Source organism: Cyprinodon variegatus, unplaced genomic scaffold (genome assembly GCF_000732505.1).
Source record: "Cyprinodon variegatus isolate N-32 unplaced genomic scaffold, C_variegatus-1.0 Scaffold63, whole genome shotgun sequence".
Lineage (NCBI taxonomy): Eukaryota > Metazoa > Chordata > Actinopteri > Cyprinodontiformes > Cyprinodontidae > Cyprinodon > Cyprinodon variegatus.
In genome coordinates, this window is record NW_015150516.1 from 783,164 (window position 1) to 799,399 (window position 16,236).

The 16,236-nt window shown below is 43.4% G+C and overlaps 1 protein-coding gene and 1 long non-coding RNA gene across 6 annotated transcripts in view; one reads left to right on the forward strand and one right to left on the reverse strand.

The window, feature by feature from the left end:
• zeb2 (zinc finger E-box binding homeobox 2) overlaps positions 1-13,253 on the reverse strand; it is an 86,041-nt gene extending 72,788 nt beyond the window's left edge. For 2 of the 5 annotated variants that reach the window (XM_015371688.1, XM_015371686.1), the window contains exons 1-2: positions 12,317-12,645; positions 11,123-11,310 (exon numbers count right to left, since the gene is read on the reverse strand). In XM_015371688.1, coding sequence (XP_015227174.1) covers positions 11,123-11,195 — 73 coding nt within the window. In that variant the 5' untranslated portion in view covers positions 11,196-11,310; positions 12,317-12,645. Of the gene's footprint in view, positions 1-11,122; positions 11,311-12,316; positions 12,646-13,044 lie in introns of those variants that run through there. The other 3 variants (XM_015371690.1, XM_015371689.1, XM_015371687.1) reach the window with 2 other exon arrangements.
• A 144-nt stretch (positions 13,254-13,397) lies between these two features.
• Positions 13,398-14,547, forward strand: LOC107082819. Its single transcript, XR_001481153.1, has 3 exons — positions 13,398-13,475; positions 14,146-14,173; positions 14,246-14,547. It is a non-coding gene; the product is annotated as an uncharacterized LOC107082819 (long non-coding RNA).
• Positions 14,548-16,236: the final 1,689 nt, after the last annotated feature.

Consider the following 16,236-nt stretch of genomic DNA (forward strand, 5'->3'; position numbering starts at 1 on the left):
ATCAGTTAACTTTTCTTCTTTTTCCAGTGGCCCTAATCCTCTTCCATACAAGAATGAGAAGAAACACAAAAGGATGATTTTTTTTTTTCAAATGATGAACACACCTTCAGAGCCTGAGGGCAGAAACATTAGGGAGACTCAGCGCGAGTACTTCCCCGTCAGAAGCAGAAAAATATGAGGTGAAAATGAACTTTTAGTGCTGGTGACCCTCTGCACTCATGAGGAGGAGCTCCATAAAACCAAGCATTAGCTAAATGAGACTCATTTTAAACTTGAAAAATCAGTATATTTATATTATGTATAAGGTCGATAAAACAGGCGGATACAAGTGGTTACAGGTCAGACTGCGGCGATCCATCAGGTGGAACAGAAATGTGGGAGCTGGGTGAATATCTTTGTTGTAAAACCGACGAGGAGACATGAGAAGAGGAGGAGGTGGGGGGGAAAAGGTAAAGAATCAATCCTGGATCTTATTTCCACACTTCAGTGAGCCTGAAGCGGCTCAGTTTCACTACGCTTCCACTGAACAATCAGCCTGGCGGAGGATCACCAAGCGACACGTACCGTGTCACTTCCCGCCTGACCTGTTCAGCACACATTTATGCTGTTTATCTACAGAAAATCTCTCTGATTTGGGAGTTTAGAGTTTACACTGCAAATCAAATCAGTATAATTCAGATTTTTTTGTATTGTATTTGATGGGGGGGGGGCTGTGTAGTCCAACATGTGTCACACAGCAGCACCAGAAAGTTTCTAGGGCTCTGAGGCGATTGTTAAAAAGTGGAGAGGAGGGTTGGGGCTCAATGGGCTGACAGGCGGCTGAGTTTGTGCTCACTGGACTTAATCTAAAAGAAAAAAAAGGCCCCAGTTATGATGAAAGGTCGACAGAGTATGTCTCAGCAAATTGGCTTTTCCTTTTGCCTTTTTTCATGCCGGCTGATGCTTTAGCTCCGCTGCAGCGGGAACCTAATGATCTACCAGCCTGGCAGCCCACACTCTCAGAAGCACCCCACCTCCTCCCAGCCCCGTTTCTGGGGAAATCTGAAGTCTCCCAAGCATCTACTACGGTACAATCCAAAACAGAAATGTTTTCCCTTCAGGACAAACTGATCAGAAGACCCTAAAAGGTCCGAACCCGGACAGAGCTGGGAAAAGCTGTGTCCGATCAGATGAGAGGCAACCAAACTGTTAGCATTTCAGCACCATAATGACAGACAGCGACAGGTAATTACATAAAAGAGAGGGGGGCCCCAGACCATTGAGGGTTCCTGGAAACTCTGCGGGACGGAGGACAGTTGCCAACTTACCACTTAAGCCGACCCCTACGTTTTACCTTCCTGCTTAAATTGTCGCCTTCGAGTTAATCTGCGCTCTAGTGTCATTATTTAGCGTCTAAAAGTGATGCTAACGCTAACAGAACACAAAACAACCTCGGTGTTTCCAAACATCTTCACCTGCATGCTGGGAAACCAGAGATGCAGAGGTGGGAGGGGGTGGAGGGGAGCACACTCTGTTGCAATCTCTCGTTTTGCACCCCCCCCCCCCAACCCCCTCCTTTTATAAATTACCTCATCAGTGAGTGAAATTAACACTGATTCTTGCAGGCAATTTCTCAATTTCCAATGCTAATTAGCTTTTCTCTCTTTACTTTTAAATTCTGTAGCACCTGTTTAGGGGGAAGACATCTTAGGCAGTGCAGGCGCATTTAATCACAATTTTAATTAACCATCCCCGTAGATGTGAAAGAGAAGCAATTATAATGCAGATGAATGATGATTTTTCCACATTAAATTGTTTTGTTTCTTCGTTATGTTGATTGCATAAATACTGGCGCCGTTCAGTTTTTATCTACTGTAATTTTTTTCTAATTGTTTTGCACAAAAAAAGAGAGAGGGAGAAACGAGAGAAAGGGTTAGTTTTCTGAGGAAATTGTTTTATTTTGTTAAAAAAAAACAGCTAATCGCCAAAGAGGCAGGCGCAGGTTTTTGGCAAGGGAGGGATTTCTTTTTTACCTCCATATTGAGTTCGTCAGCTCGGAAGGATCGCCACCTCAGATATCTCGTTTGACCTCAAAACAAACTATTAAACCAAATCAAAGTCATCTAGTGTCTTCCCTCAGCCTCCATTTTAACTACTGAGCATATAGCTGCGAATGAAAGCACAGATGGGTGCTACCGGAATGGACTCATAATCTTTATGCGCTCGTGAAAATATCATTGCGTTCAATAGAAGCGCTTTCGAACTGCCTTTATTGCCCCTCGCTCGTCGAAACTTTGCTTTTACTTAAATGTCAGTCGTAGCGTCGACCAAGGTGGGATTCCCTTTAAACTCTTTGCTGCTAAAAGTCGGTGATTTTTGCATTGAAATGTTCGGTTGTAAAAAAGTGGTACTCTGTGCTGCAGAGAGCTTTGCTGCAAGGCACAAAAACAGCTCCCAGAATCCCCTTGTGTTCATGTCCCTCCGCCCTTCGCCACCCCCAGCAGCACTCAGTCCCTAATCCCACTGAGCACTGCTTTCAGTTTGCCCAGAGACCATGCAGGACAACTCCAATGGTCCACACTCAAACACACACTCTCTATTCTCCCTGTTTTATATCAGCCGTCTGATCACATGGACTCTTACTTTTGCAGCTACAGCTGCAACATCAGCTCATCATAACAACTCAAGCTGCATATTTTTCAACCTCACCCAGAGTTTGCATCCTAAAGGAAGAAGCTCTTCTTTTGAATATTAGCTGGAGGTAAACAGAGCATTAAATCTTGCAAGAAAAAAAAAAAAACAGTGGCAGGGGCCAATATGGGCACGGGACAATGCATTTGGCCCCGGCGTCTCCGAGCCTTTGTTCTCGGCTTAACTAAAACGCCGCCGTCACACCGTTTTTACCTCAGTGTCTCCCCCCCATCGAAAACCTGCCGTCAGTCCTTACAAAGCTGGGAAGGAGGAGAGACCGTAAAGGTGGGGAGGGAAGATTAAGACACAAAAGCAACGGGCAGGAGATGTAAAACTGACAAGAAATGAATAAAAACTTGTGCTTTTTAATAAGGGCATATACTGGCTGTGAGGAAGGGGTTTGTGGGGGTTCAAGCTTTATAACGTGGTAACAGCAGAAGTGGAGCAGCACTAAAAGTTTCATCACAGAGAGTGGCTGTGTGTGTCCCTCCGTGGCGTAGAGAGGAAGAAGACACAAACAGAACATCTGGACTGATGAGACCATCTTCTCACGAAGATGTAGAACCTAACATTAATGCGTCAAGATCTTTGTATTTGACAACAATGCACCAATTTCTACCCTGCAAGCAGCCACCGTTTTCTTTGGCATGTAGATAACATCTAAACTATCCCCTCGATCCACTTGGGAAAAAAACAAAACATACTCGGTTAATTAAGAAGGATTTATCACCACTTAACCTCAAAAAGTCGACCTTAGACGATCCTGGGCCTAGATGGAGCTCCTAATACCATGACTCAACTGCTTTGGTTCACCAGAGAATCGTGTTTCAAACCCATTTGTTCTACCTCATGGTTTATATTCATAGTAATTTCCTCTGGGGGTTCAAAAAGAAGCCTAACAATGCCACGTTTCTTTCGCGCAAGAGGCGGATCCAAAGAATAACACGCAGGGATATTTGCTACGAACGTTATGTTAAGATCAGATTAACGTCAGTTGATAAAATCGAAGCGATCCCCATTGATGTTAATCAAATAAGTTTGAACAATGCATACTGAGATGATTCAGATTGAATGAGCCGCACTTAAACCCAAGAAAGCTGAGCTTAGACGTTAGGTAAGGTCATATATCTCCAATATGACTTATTCTTTCAAGCTCATTTACTTTTCAGGATGAAAAACTCAACAAAACTGCATATCTTAAAAGAAAATGAATACATAAATTGAACTTTATTGAACTCACAATGGAGAAAATAACTCTTGGCGTTTAACCCATCCCCTTGGGGAGCAGTGGGCTGCCATTGTGGGGGTGCCTGGAGAGAAATTGGGGGTTTTTGCTCAGAGACCCAGAGTGGCAGTCTGTGGGAGAGGAGATCATACTCAGAAACTCAGGATTTCAAGCTCTATGCCCTGACCTCTACACCCAAATATCTTTCATGAAAGAGGTGAATAGGCATTAAGGTAACTTTGCAGGACATAACGTCTAAAGAACCCCTTTAACTGGGAATAAATCTCTTACAGGAAGCTGCAGCTTCTCCTGCTGTGGTTCACCCCCTCCTCCTCCCACTCCCTCTCCCCTTTCAGGTTCTGGCCTGCCAATTCCCACTTGAAGCTTGACTGGGCCCTGATTTGATGCAAACTACCAGAAGGGAGGCACAGCGATGTCAAGTCCATTTTGCACCGCTGGGGGAAAGGTAACCTCTCCGTTGAGGAAGGAAAGGGACAAAGGTAACAACAAAAAGGGGGCAAAGAGAGGAAAAGAAGGAGGGAAAAGCTTGCTGCCTTACTGTCAGCGAGGGCACTAATTGCAGATGTGCCAGTCTGCCATCATAATAAAATCAGAGGCAAGGGCGGACATTAAGCACGACTGGCTCATTTGTGAGACTGCTGAAAAAGGTAGCACAAATGAATATTTCATTACCTTAATTACTAAGGAATACTCCTTTCCGCCAGTCGCCGAATGAGTGTTGCTGTAACTAATTATGAAACGTAATAACATTAGGGATACCGTGATTGCCAGTTTATAAGGCGGCACTCAGCTCGCCGCTGAGGTATAAGCCGTGTTGAGTAACATACAGCAGGAAGAAGTGGGGTTTGAATGTCGAGAAGTGGAGTCTTTAACAGGTATGAAAGTTTCAATGAATGCAAACACGCTATCCGCTCTACCTGAACGCCACGGGTTTGACGAATCCTTTAACCACGCAGCCTTGAAGGTACCTGCGCGGCTTCCTGCACATTTACGCCGCTTCATCATCCCCTTTTGATGTCAAATACTGTGTCGGTTATTCACCCCTGCAGCCCACGGGCACGTCCCCATGCCCGGCTGTAATGTATGACCGCTGATAAGGTCGTGAGAAGAAAAAGGCAGAGTACAAGGTCTGCTTTGATGGCCATGCTAATTCCAATACCCCTAAGTAGTAAGAATAACAAAGTGGTGGGGAATTTATCTCAGGAATGCTGGAGCAAGACAGCCCAGCGATAAGGAAGTAGCTTCCCCTGGGTGGGGGAGAAGTAATTAGACTGGGCTGACTTGTTAGATGACTGGCCTGGCTGCTAGGATGGGAGCAGGAAAAAAAAAAACCCAAGAAGGACAAATAATAATAAACGTACTTTAGTGACTGCGCCATAAGCAAAGGGGGAGTTTTCCCAAAGAAAAAACTGATAGAAAGTCATAAAGCCATGACCTAACCGGAGACAAAGCTGCATGTCAGAGGCTGAGTCACAAGTTTGAACTCATGTCTGGTGTTTCCTGAAACCTTTTTAGGTCAGGAAATACCCTTGCATCAAGCGAAGGCCTCGTCACCGTCGGTTATCTCCCGGCCTCACAAACCTCACTTCTATCACCTCGTCTTTCCTTTCAGAGCCTTTCAGAACCAAACCGAAACTACCACCCTGTCAGACTCCAACCTTGTGCGTGTCGGAAAGGCAGAGGACAGGGCTGTCGGTGTGATTATTCCCTCGCTACCTGAAGAGGTGTTTGTTTGACATTCCCGTCTGACAAGCGACGGGACATGAAGCGTTCAGGAGGAGGAGGAGGGTCCCCTCTCCAGTCAGAACCCATTAACGGGGGGTCGACTTTGGCTACACATGTCCAACGACTGCACAGCGGATGACATTTAAAGGGGAAGATGTCTCAGCTCTCCTTGACTCACTCTTGCCAAAAGGTTAAACAGTACATCGGAATAACAAGCAGTCCGCTGACCGCTCCCCTCGCTCAGCTGCAGCCTCCGGTTAGGAAGGTGCTTGATCAGCGGCGAGATGAAAGCATGGAAGTGAGTGAAATTTGTGCAACCGCAAAACGACCTAATTCTGGGCCTTAATCTCGCTTGGCAATCGGCTGCAATTAAATCGAGATAACGCATCTGAATTTACTTCTACGCAGGACGGGGAAGGCGGCGGCGGCGGTGGGAGGGTGGAACTGGAGCACCGGGGAAAGCCAGACAAGTCCTCGTTAAAGACGAGAAGAAAAAGGACACACTTAGGAGGTAAAAGAAGCAGGAAACCTCCTGAATAATGAACCGGAGTCAGAAAGTGAGCGCTGATCAAATAGCATGTTCTATTATGTGGAATTAAAGGTGGGAACGGTGGGCAAGTCGGCCCAGATTTCCGCATGTCACCGAGCCTTAATCTGCCGATCTGCTATTGATTCCTCCACACGGCCCTGACCTTGCCAGAAGAGCTCTTCTGACAATCCTGCGTACATCAAGGAGTGTGTGAATTTCCCTAAATGCGTGTGCATGTGTGTGTGATAGAGAGCGAGAGAGAGAGAGGGAAGGAGAGGGAAGGAGAAACCAACATCAGAGCGAGGAAAAACTGGAGGCTGCCTTCAACACTTGTTTGCACAAAGGTGTCATCTCCGAAAGCAGCTGCCGCGCAGAGACGAAGAAAAATGGAGAAATTATTTTAATGGCCAAACACCAGACACACACACACACACAGATAGAGACGATTGCACACGAAAAGCATTCACACAAACATGGACCAGCTGTGATCGTGTTTGTTCTTTTCATTTAATCTACATTTAAGCTTTTGTTACTCCATAATCCAGCTTGTTAAAAAGCTGGACCTGACAGGTTGGGATGGATGTTACGGAATCAGAGAAGAGGAAGATAAATCCGAGCAGTTATCCAAATGAAACACGACTAAATCGTGGAGAAAACGAAGCAAATACAACCCTTTCATTTTTTTAGCGGAACAGCTGCTATCCGAGCGAGCGTGTAGCATTGTTGGGTACAAGAAGGTGTTTGTAAAGTTGTTTTTTCCTTTGTTCCCTTCACTTTTTTTCCCCCCACCATCATCAACATTTAATTATGAAATCTGAACGTTAGTTTACACCTGCTCAGCAACCTGTCGCCTGTCGCGCCCAAACTCGAAAAAAGTCGAGGAAAATAAAAGAAAAAGAAAATCACAGGCGAGACGCGGCGGAATAAGTGCAAACAGCAGGACGAGACCAAATAAAGACTTTGCATTTTTACTGGAGAAGGACTCAAATGAGGCATGATTTTTTTCTTTTTTTCATATCTTAAAAGATGCATCCTCCTCCTACGCAATGCATAAAACATGCTGGCTTAGGGGTAAGGAGTGGAAATGAACAAAAAAAGTCCGAATGGATGCATGCAGTTATTTGCCAGACCAGTGAAGTTTCAATTTCTCTGTTTGCTTGCCTTTTGTTTTCTTTTTGCCTGTCAAAAACAGAAAAGCAAGAAGGCATAAAGAAGGCCTTTTTTCCCACTCATCCCTGCTGTTTTTTCAGTTTTTTTAAGCGCATAATTTGAAGGCTACTCCACGTACAAGTTGGCCAACAGCTCCAACGTTGCAGCATGCATCAACGAGCCATGCAGGGATCCTTGGAACGAAGAGGCTGATTCATGCCTGCGCGTTAGTCAGGCGGCGGATCCTCCCGTGTTTGCATGTACGTGCAGTCGGCCAAATAAAGTGGCTCCTCTTTTTACTTGAACCGTTGGCTCCCTTCAAAATAAATAAAATCTAACGCCCCTGCAGCCCTCCCCTCTCCTTCCACAACCAAAGCAGGGGTTAATATCACGGCTGCCTGGTAAGGCATTATCCAGAACCCTTCGGAACAAAAGGCCCCTTTTGCAAACAGACTCCTACTCCCCCCCCAGGAGTGTCCGAAGGTGTTTGCTGAAGTAAATCTGCCTAAATCCCACGCAGGCAGGAGGGAGGAAGGGAGGGAAGGTGTACCAATAATCCCTGTTCTTAACCAGAAGTAAGAAGGGGGGGGAAAAGAGGAAAAGTTCTGGTTGAGAACCCGTATCACATGATGCCTGGGAATGTCTCAATACTCATTTATTCAGATGTTCTGCAGACAAGACGAGGAAAAGGGCAAAATTAAGACACCTGCTCCTTATCTGCTCAATCCAGGATTTTCTTTTGATTCCTTTTTTTTTTTGGAGCGTCCATGAATAGTGTGGGCATGCCATCTCGTAACACTATCTGTCTATCAGGAGGGGCCGGGGGTCCCTGCTGCAGTAAGGAGGCTATAAAAGGCTTGTAACCAGGGGACGGGCAACAAACAACCACAAACACCCTGGTTATTCCTCTCCTGCACCCACCCACCACTCTCTGCCTCCATTTTTCTCTTCCTCTTCTTCTTCTCTCGCCCCCCCCTCCTCTTTTCATCTCGGGCCCTTTTTCTGATGCTGAATGCAAATGTGTAGCCCTGCTGCTGGCGGCGAGAGGGGCTGAATTGTGATTAAGGAGAAGAAGAAGAAGAAGGAGTAGAAGGAGAAGAAGAAGAGGAGGCTTTTTCTTTTTTTTTTTTTTTTCTCCATTGTTCTCCCCCCGGGGGGATGTTTACCAGGAGAGACACGGCGGATCAGATATGAAAGGCATTCAGGTCAGCATTGATGTGAGCGAAAGTGAAATCGTACCTAAGGCATTCCAAAGAGAGCCGCGGTGTCAGGGGGTCCGGGGGGCCGGCGGTGCCTCCTGCGAGTGTGTGTTCTGAGGGCCGGCAGGCACAGAAATATCTCCACACAAGCAGGAGGAAGAGCCAACAATCAGAGTGCACTGATGATAATAAAAAAAAAAAATGTGCAGAGAATTGAGTGATTCTTGAGAGAAAGGAGGAATTAATGGAAGTTTCACTCATTAGTTTCTGTCATTCGGAGGAACAAGCAATGCCTCTTTTAGCTTTTATCTGTGTGTCAAAAGTACTGCATCCATTCCACATTTCACTCCTGCAGGAAAAGCATGCATATAGTGACACAGAACAGCGAAAGGAAAAGGAAACAGCAAAATTAACTGCTTTAAAAAGCCTTATTATCAAAATAGTATTTCAGATTATACGGGATGCTATTATAGGTCATCCAGGTGAATCCAGCTGACATCTTGGTAGCAAAGCCCAATTAGGAAGTGAGCAGTGGTGTAATCTGTTTGGACCAGCTCATTTAGGGGATTTAATTATCAGGAAATAAAGTCAGGAAGTGTCCTATTTGCTCTATTTTCCAGGCTCATCAGGAGCCCCAAAAAGAAAAAAGGCCTCGCTTGAGTCCCACTTTTCCAGCACAAGTTTTTCTATCTGGTTTTTAAAGTAAGTAATCCCAGATTTCCTTCCAGAGGAATGCCCGCTCCTCCTCAGCTTCCTGCTGCTTGCGAGGAGCGTGGGGCGCAGCCCCGTGTGGGAATGGCAGCCCTGAATGCCGGCCTGGACAACCCCCCGCCACTATTGACGGTATAAACATGTAAATGAAACACATTACCGCTGACAATCAATTGTCCGCGAGCGCCCTGCGAAAAAGCAGCCCTCCTCCCATTTTTTTCCCTCTTTTTTCTCCCCCCCCTACATCAGCATTGCTCGGTCATGGTGGCAGGAATAAAAATAATAAATAGGAAAAGCTGGTATGATAGGGGAAAAAAAAGCGGCTCACCTAAACACACACCTTGAAAAAGAGGATTAAGATAATTCGGACGTGAAATTGTAACTAAAACATTCTGATTTGCGATTTCTTTGGACCCCAGCAGACTTCGGGTTATGTAATGCGTGTGCTCCCAACGCCACAAGATGGAAGAAATACAGCTAACCAAATTCGATGCTGCAGATATTCCGTCTTTTCTCTTCTTTAAATGTTGTCGTCTGATGCTCGTGCTGCTTGAGCGAGATGAAAATAATCCCAGGTGTGTGTGTGTGTGTGTTTCCGCTGGCCGCTCACAGCTGGATGTGACAGGCAACACCTGGCGGGGGCCAAACTCTCAAACAACTTCACGCTGCTCGGCTCAAGTTTCGCACCAGGAAAAAAAGGGCGAAGAGGCTCTTCTTCTCCTTTTTCTGCAGCATGACATATTTTTTTTTTGCGACTAGAGAAATGCCACGCATGGAGGTCTGGATAAATCATGAAGCGCTTAATTTCTGCAAACTGGAACAAATTCAGACAAATATTCTGGGAATTTTTTGCAAGTGGGGGGGATTAAATTTGGATGTTTTATTGGACTGAGAGGAATATTCTCTACATAAATTGGTATTAGGTCAAATTAGATGATTAGATTTGGGGATTTCTATCCGACTTGGAGCTCGGCGTCCCTCCACAGACAGGCAGGAAGAGGGGACAGAGAAGGGGAAGAGAGTGTGTGTGGGTGGGGGGGGTAAAGAAAAGAGTGGGCAAGCTTCAGTAAGCATCTGCTTTCCCAAAACAGCAGAAAAAAAAGATTTTTTTTAATTTAAAGAGAAGGTTGGATTAAAAAAATCCACAAATAATAACTAAAAAAGGGTTTTTTTTTTCTAAAAAGCAAAAAAAACATGTGACCAAGTCCTTTAAAAGTCTCTTATTATTCCTATTTCTCTTTTTTAATCCAAATAAACAGATAAATTGATATTTATAAATAGAATAAATCTGCTGTGCTTCTATTGAGAGAGGAGCTAAAGGCTTGTCTGCTATTGATTGTGTGAAATCAATAAAGGAAACCTGATCTAGATGAATAAGCAGTGCGGGCAGGGATTGAATTAAATAAAATAATAATAGTAATAATAAAGTGTGGGGTGATTTGGGAATATCAGCGTTTATCCTGGAAATTCCTCTGCAGGAAAAAAAAAAAAAGGTGGAATGTTTTCAATAAAATTAGAATTAAAATAATAATGCAACGTTTGAGGGAATTATTTCAACTATAAAATCATTAGAAGATGCCAAGCGGGGGAAAAGTCAGTCAATTGCACTTTTTTTTTTTTTTTAAATCTTTTTCCTCCGGATGGAGACGGATGAGTGGAAGCCCACTAAGATGCTCCTCACAGCGGATCCAGACCAGCCTTCCCAGGCGGGACAACCATCTGACCCCCAGCAGCCTCGGATAACTCCCCCCTCATCAATGCGTAAAAAGGCTCCAGCAGCCGGCAGCGGGCTCTCGCGCGTCCACGGACCCGCCGCGGACGCCTCCAACCCCGGCCACAACATCCACACATCCCCACTCTCCCACAGACACGCGCTCCCCGTGGGTTCCTTACCGTTTTTCCGCCTCGGATTGGCTTGTTTTCGCCTCTTACACCTGGGGCCATCCGCCATGATCTCCTGCCTCATGGATAGGTGTGTGTGCGTGGGTGTGGGTGGGTGTGTGTGGAAAGTGGTGGAGGAGGTAGGGGGGGATCAGATGGCAGCTCGCATGGACTCGATCCCCTGATTTTCAGCTTGATATCTGCAGGGAAACAGAAACACTGCGCGTCACAGAGGAGAACTGCCATTATTTGGATAAAAATCACCAAAATAGACTCTTTATTTCTGTTTAACTTTACTTTAAGTTGTGCCAAGAATGATTCTTAAAAGAAAAAAATAAAGAAAACATCTTTTTCTCCATGCATATATATATTTTATTTTAAAAAAGTAATTGAAACCTGGTGGATTATATATTTCTACCCTAATTAACTCCTATTTGTGAACCTCTGATAGGATAAAAATGTTTAAACAAGCAAAAAGAAATTAAGAGATAAATAAAAAAAGGCATTTTTAAGGTTTAAACCCTATTTTTTGCCGTGCATGCCTTCAGCTGCGCACCGCGCTCACAACCAACGGGGAAAACAGCAGAACTCTGAGAAAAAAACGCTGCTTTGTTTAAAAGCAAACAAAAAAACATTATCCGAACACATTAAAAGCTTAAAAAGCTAATTTCAAACCTGATCTAAACTTTCTTTTAACGCTTTTTTTTTAGATTTCGCGTTGAGCGGCTGCAGACATTTCTGCGCTTTTCCAATCAAAGCCAAAATAAAGGAATAAATTCTCAATTGGAGGGTTTTTTTTTTTCTTCTTTCACCTCGGATCGCTTGGATGTAATAAAATGTAAAAAAAAAAATCAAAGATGATTTTGGTTCCATTGAGGCTGCGGATTGAAAGCGGGGGTCCGTGTCCGGAGAGGAGGCTGCCTTCCCCGGACAGTCAGACCCAAGCCGGGACGCCTCCACCTTTGTCCTCCTTCTCCTCCTCCTCTCTTTGCGGGGATGATTTAAAAAAAAGGTACAGAAAGGAGCGCACCTTTTCTCCCTCCCTTCCTTTCCTCTATCCTTACTTCCACCTGTGCAGGTAAGTCGAAGTTAAGCTCCAAGTTTTACGCAGACGCGCGCAAAAAAAAAGTTTAAATCCATGAAAATCTCCTGGAAGAAAACAAAAAAGCTGAAATAATGATAAAAATAGGAATTAGAAATGCCTACCTGCTTGTTTCTTTTTTTTTTTAATTAAACGATGGCGTAAAAGAAGCGTCTCTTGGATGGGAGCTGCCGAGCAGGGATGATGGCGAGCGGATCCTTTTCCACCGGTGATAATAATAAAGCCTTAGAAATAAAAGCCTCAGAAATAGTTGGGAGGAGGGAGGGACCGCTATTCCTGCTAGGGCAGGTTTACAACTGATGTCTTACACCCACTCCAGGAAACAAACCTGGGTAGGGACTGACGTGTTACGCCTCTTCTAATGACATTTTTTTTTCTCTCTCCTCTCCTTCCACCTCCTTTTCTCTGCCGTGCGGAACACAGAGGAGGAAGAAGGAGAAGCCCCCTGAAACGCGCCACCTATCTTCACGGGAGGGGATAATTGAGGAGAGTCAAACGTGAGCATCTTCTCGGTTGAAGTTGTTTTTTTTTTTCTCTTCTCTCTCTCTCCCAGCTTTCCTCTCCCTTCTCTCTGCTCTCCTCTTTTTTTTATTGCGGCGCAAAAGCAAATATGCGGCACATTTCTCTTTATTCTGCGGCGCAGAATCAGAGGAGAAGCGACTGGAATCATGTAAGGCTCACTTTTTTTATCTGTTTATTAACTTTACCTTTAATCTAAATATCCAAATTATGCATTTTAATTTAATTTGAGAAAAAAAAGCAATTTAAATACATTAATTTTTCCACATATAATCAATAAAAATATGCATTTATCTAAAATAAGTTGGCGCACCTGATTTTTTCTGCGCCCTGCTCCAACGTGAGACGCACCTGCGCGCTGCAGCCAGGTGCAACCAGGTGTGCTTCCACACAATTAAACGCGTGCAAAAATTATTTTGCAACCTGCGCAAACATTTTTTTTATTATTATTTTTTCTGCGCAGTTAATATAAAAGGATTTCAGGAAACGGTGCAAAACTCTGTGAAACGTGGAGGTCGACCGTCGCAGCCTGGTCTGACAGGAATAAAACGCAGCCAGAAGAGCCGGAGCCCAGTGAGGAGGCTCCACCTTTGCTGCGTCCTGATTGGTTATGTAAATAAAGCATTATTGCGCGTCCTGTCCTCCTGCAGCTCGCCACTGTATGGCTAATTAAATCATCAATCAAACGGAGGACGAGCAGATCCACGGTTACAAGCCTGAAAAGTAAAAAAGAAACAAGCAGAGGTAAAGATAATGCGAGACTAAACTAATAAATCTGTAAATTATTAACTTTTTTTCTCTTTTTATGTTATAAAACGGGAGGAAGAGGAGGTGTGGCACCAAACAGAGGAGTCAGGGGGGGATTATTGCAATGATTTGTAACTATTTTATAAAAATAAAGGAAAAAATCACGAGCTGTAATTAATTAAAATGTTTATTTTATATATATTTTTAAATATTTAAACAGTTTAAAATAGGGGCTGGGGTGAATTTGCTGACCCCTGCCCACCCCCCAAGAAGATTTCTGTGGAGTTATTAGAGGTAAAGAAAGGCTGTGACGTCACTAATGAAAACTGTTTTCATTTTTTTAATAAAAGTTCAAATTAAAAACAAAATAAGATGATTCAAAATCTTTTTAAATATGCTTTTTTTTTGTCTTTCAGTTGAATCACTTTTAAGGGGGGGGGCATATGTTTTATAGCAATGAACTTAAGCTGAATCGTCTATTTATTATATAATAATTAGGTACATTTCCTTGTTTTTTTTGTCTTATACAGTTTAATTTGGGGAACACCTTATATATTTTCAGCCCCCCCCCTCTGGAAATGCAGAAGCCTAATATTAAAGGATTAATTCACCTTTAAATATCCATTTTTTTTTCTTTTTTCGCCTCCAACTAAAGAAGAAGCCTCAGGAGGATCTGCCTCCTGAATGTTTTCTGGGTAAGTTTGGATTTTATTTCAAATGTTACCTTTAATTTTCTTTATTTTTTTATCTTCTCATCTGAAACAAAGACGGAGAGGAGGAGAGTCTGCACCGCTCGTGGATCCGATCCTGGCTGAATTATTGTCATGCGTAGTTTACTGCCAGTGTGCGAGCATGTAAACTAAGCCAACACACACACAGGGTGAGCCTGCAGTGGCCTCGTCTATGGGGCCACATCTTCACCGTGAAAACGGATTACAGCCGCTGTCTGACCTATAGGGGGACCTTGTGTTTAATGAATATATGGCTTTAAATAAGAAGAGGACTTTTGTTGCTGATGTTTCTCACATATTTTCCTTTTTTTTCTGCAAAAAAATACATTTTTTGTCATTATGTCTAAATAAAAAATTAAACTCTTACGTCTTTTTATATTATTATACATATTTAGCATTTCTACTCATGTTTTGCTCCATGTCTTTGTGCCTGTTTTATTTTCCTGCAGCGTTGGGTCTTAGAGGCGGCGCTGCAGAGGAGCTGCAGGGATGTTTCGCTGTCTTTTCCGTGGAATTACAGCTTCTGTTTGGGAGCTCGGGTTACACGCTGGCTGCTGCGCTGTCAGCTGCTGCTCCATGAGGGAACGACTCGGCAGGAGAAATTCAGCACAGCCCCAAGAGTTAAATCATTACAGGGAGGTCAGAGGTCAGGGAGGGGGGGGGGGATATTAGGACCTGCTTCAGACAATCTGGATTTGTCAAATTTAACACATTTCCAGCATCAGTTTACCGATAGAAGAGCCGTGAGTTGCAGGAGGCAGAAAGATGCCGATGCATCCGACGCCTCGGGACCTGAGCACAGTTGTATGTACATGTTGTGCATTCAGCAGCTCGGCCGCTAGGCGTCCCTGATTATTGGCCTAATTTAGATCTGCGAGAGTCACGTGACGAAAGAGAGCATCCACTGATGAATCCCTGCATCCTCTCTGGAAGCAGGCTGGCAGTTTCCCCCCAAACCTGTTGCAAAGAAAAGAAGGGAAATTTCTGCATAAAACTCGACTCATTATAAACAAAATAAAGCAAAATGCTGCAGAGATGTGAAATAAAATTTACAAATCTTCTGCATGGATTGATGCAGAGCAGCATCATCTTCAGATACGTGGAGCTTTTTCACAGAACTCCCTATTAGGATGTCAGGGAGCTGGAGCAGAGCTGATGTATTCAGCATCAAGCTGCCAAAACCATTTAAATACATCCCTGCCAAAGGTTTATCCTCCAACTAGTAGCACAAATAAATCGGATCCGTTTCCAAGCTAAACAATGATTCAGCTTCTCCTCCCTCAGAGTCCTGATGGGCGGAGCTTAAGGACAATTAGTTTGTTTTTGTTTGATTAAAACATCCGGGAAAAAAGGCCTTAAAGCTTCTACCTGCAGTAGCTGAGCACTGAGCCACACAGGGCGGATTGGTCAAAAAATAAGCAGCAGGAACATTAAAACATTTAGTAAGTGTTTCATAATTAGAGCAGCTTAAAAAAACAAATAAACTGCAGGTAATTTACAGGAAATTCCTTTAATTTTACAACATAATGCTGGAAACGTCATCGTTATACTTTTAAATCATCATTGCAATCAAATCACAGAACTTTCTTTATTTCTCTAGGTTGAAAACAAAACTCTGCAGTCACTAAATGCCCAATTTACTATTTAAACTATTATATTAAAGCTGAATTAAATAATCAAAATACATTTTAATTCTTATAATTAGAGAGATTCTGTCCAGTATGTTAATGTGCAAGAAAAAGGTAAACATATTAAAGCTTTACAGTAAGTGGAATCAGATCTGATCTACTTAATTTTCATCTTCATCATAGAAAATAGATAATAGAGTAAATATAAAGAAGGAGGAAATCACTTTTTCTTTTACTCTTGATATGATTAAAACATTAATCCCATTACAGTGAAATTAACACATTCATTTACAGGATTTACCTGAATTTGGTTTTATTAACATCAGAACAGATTTCCTTCATAATAACGTTACAGGAAACATCAACACAACTATCAACAGTTCTACAATGTGTGCAGAA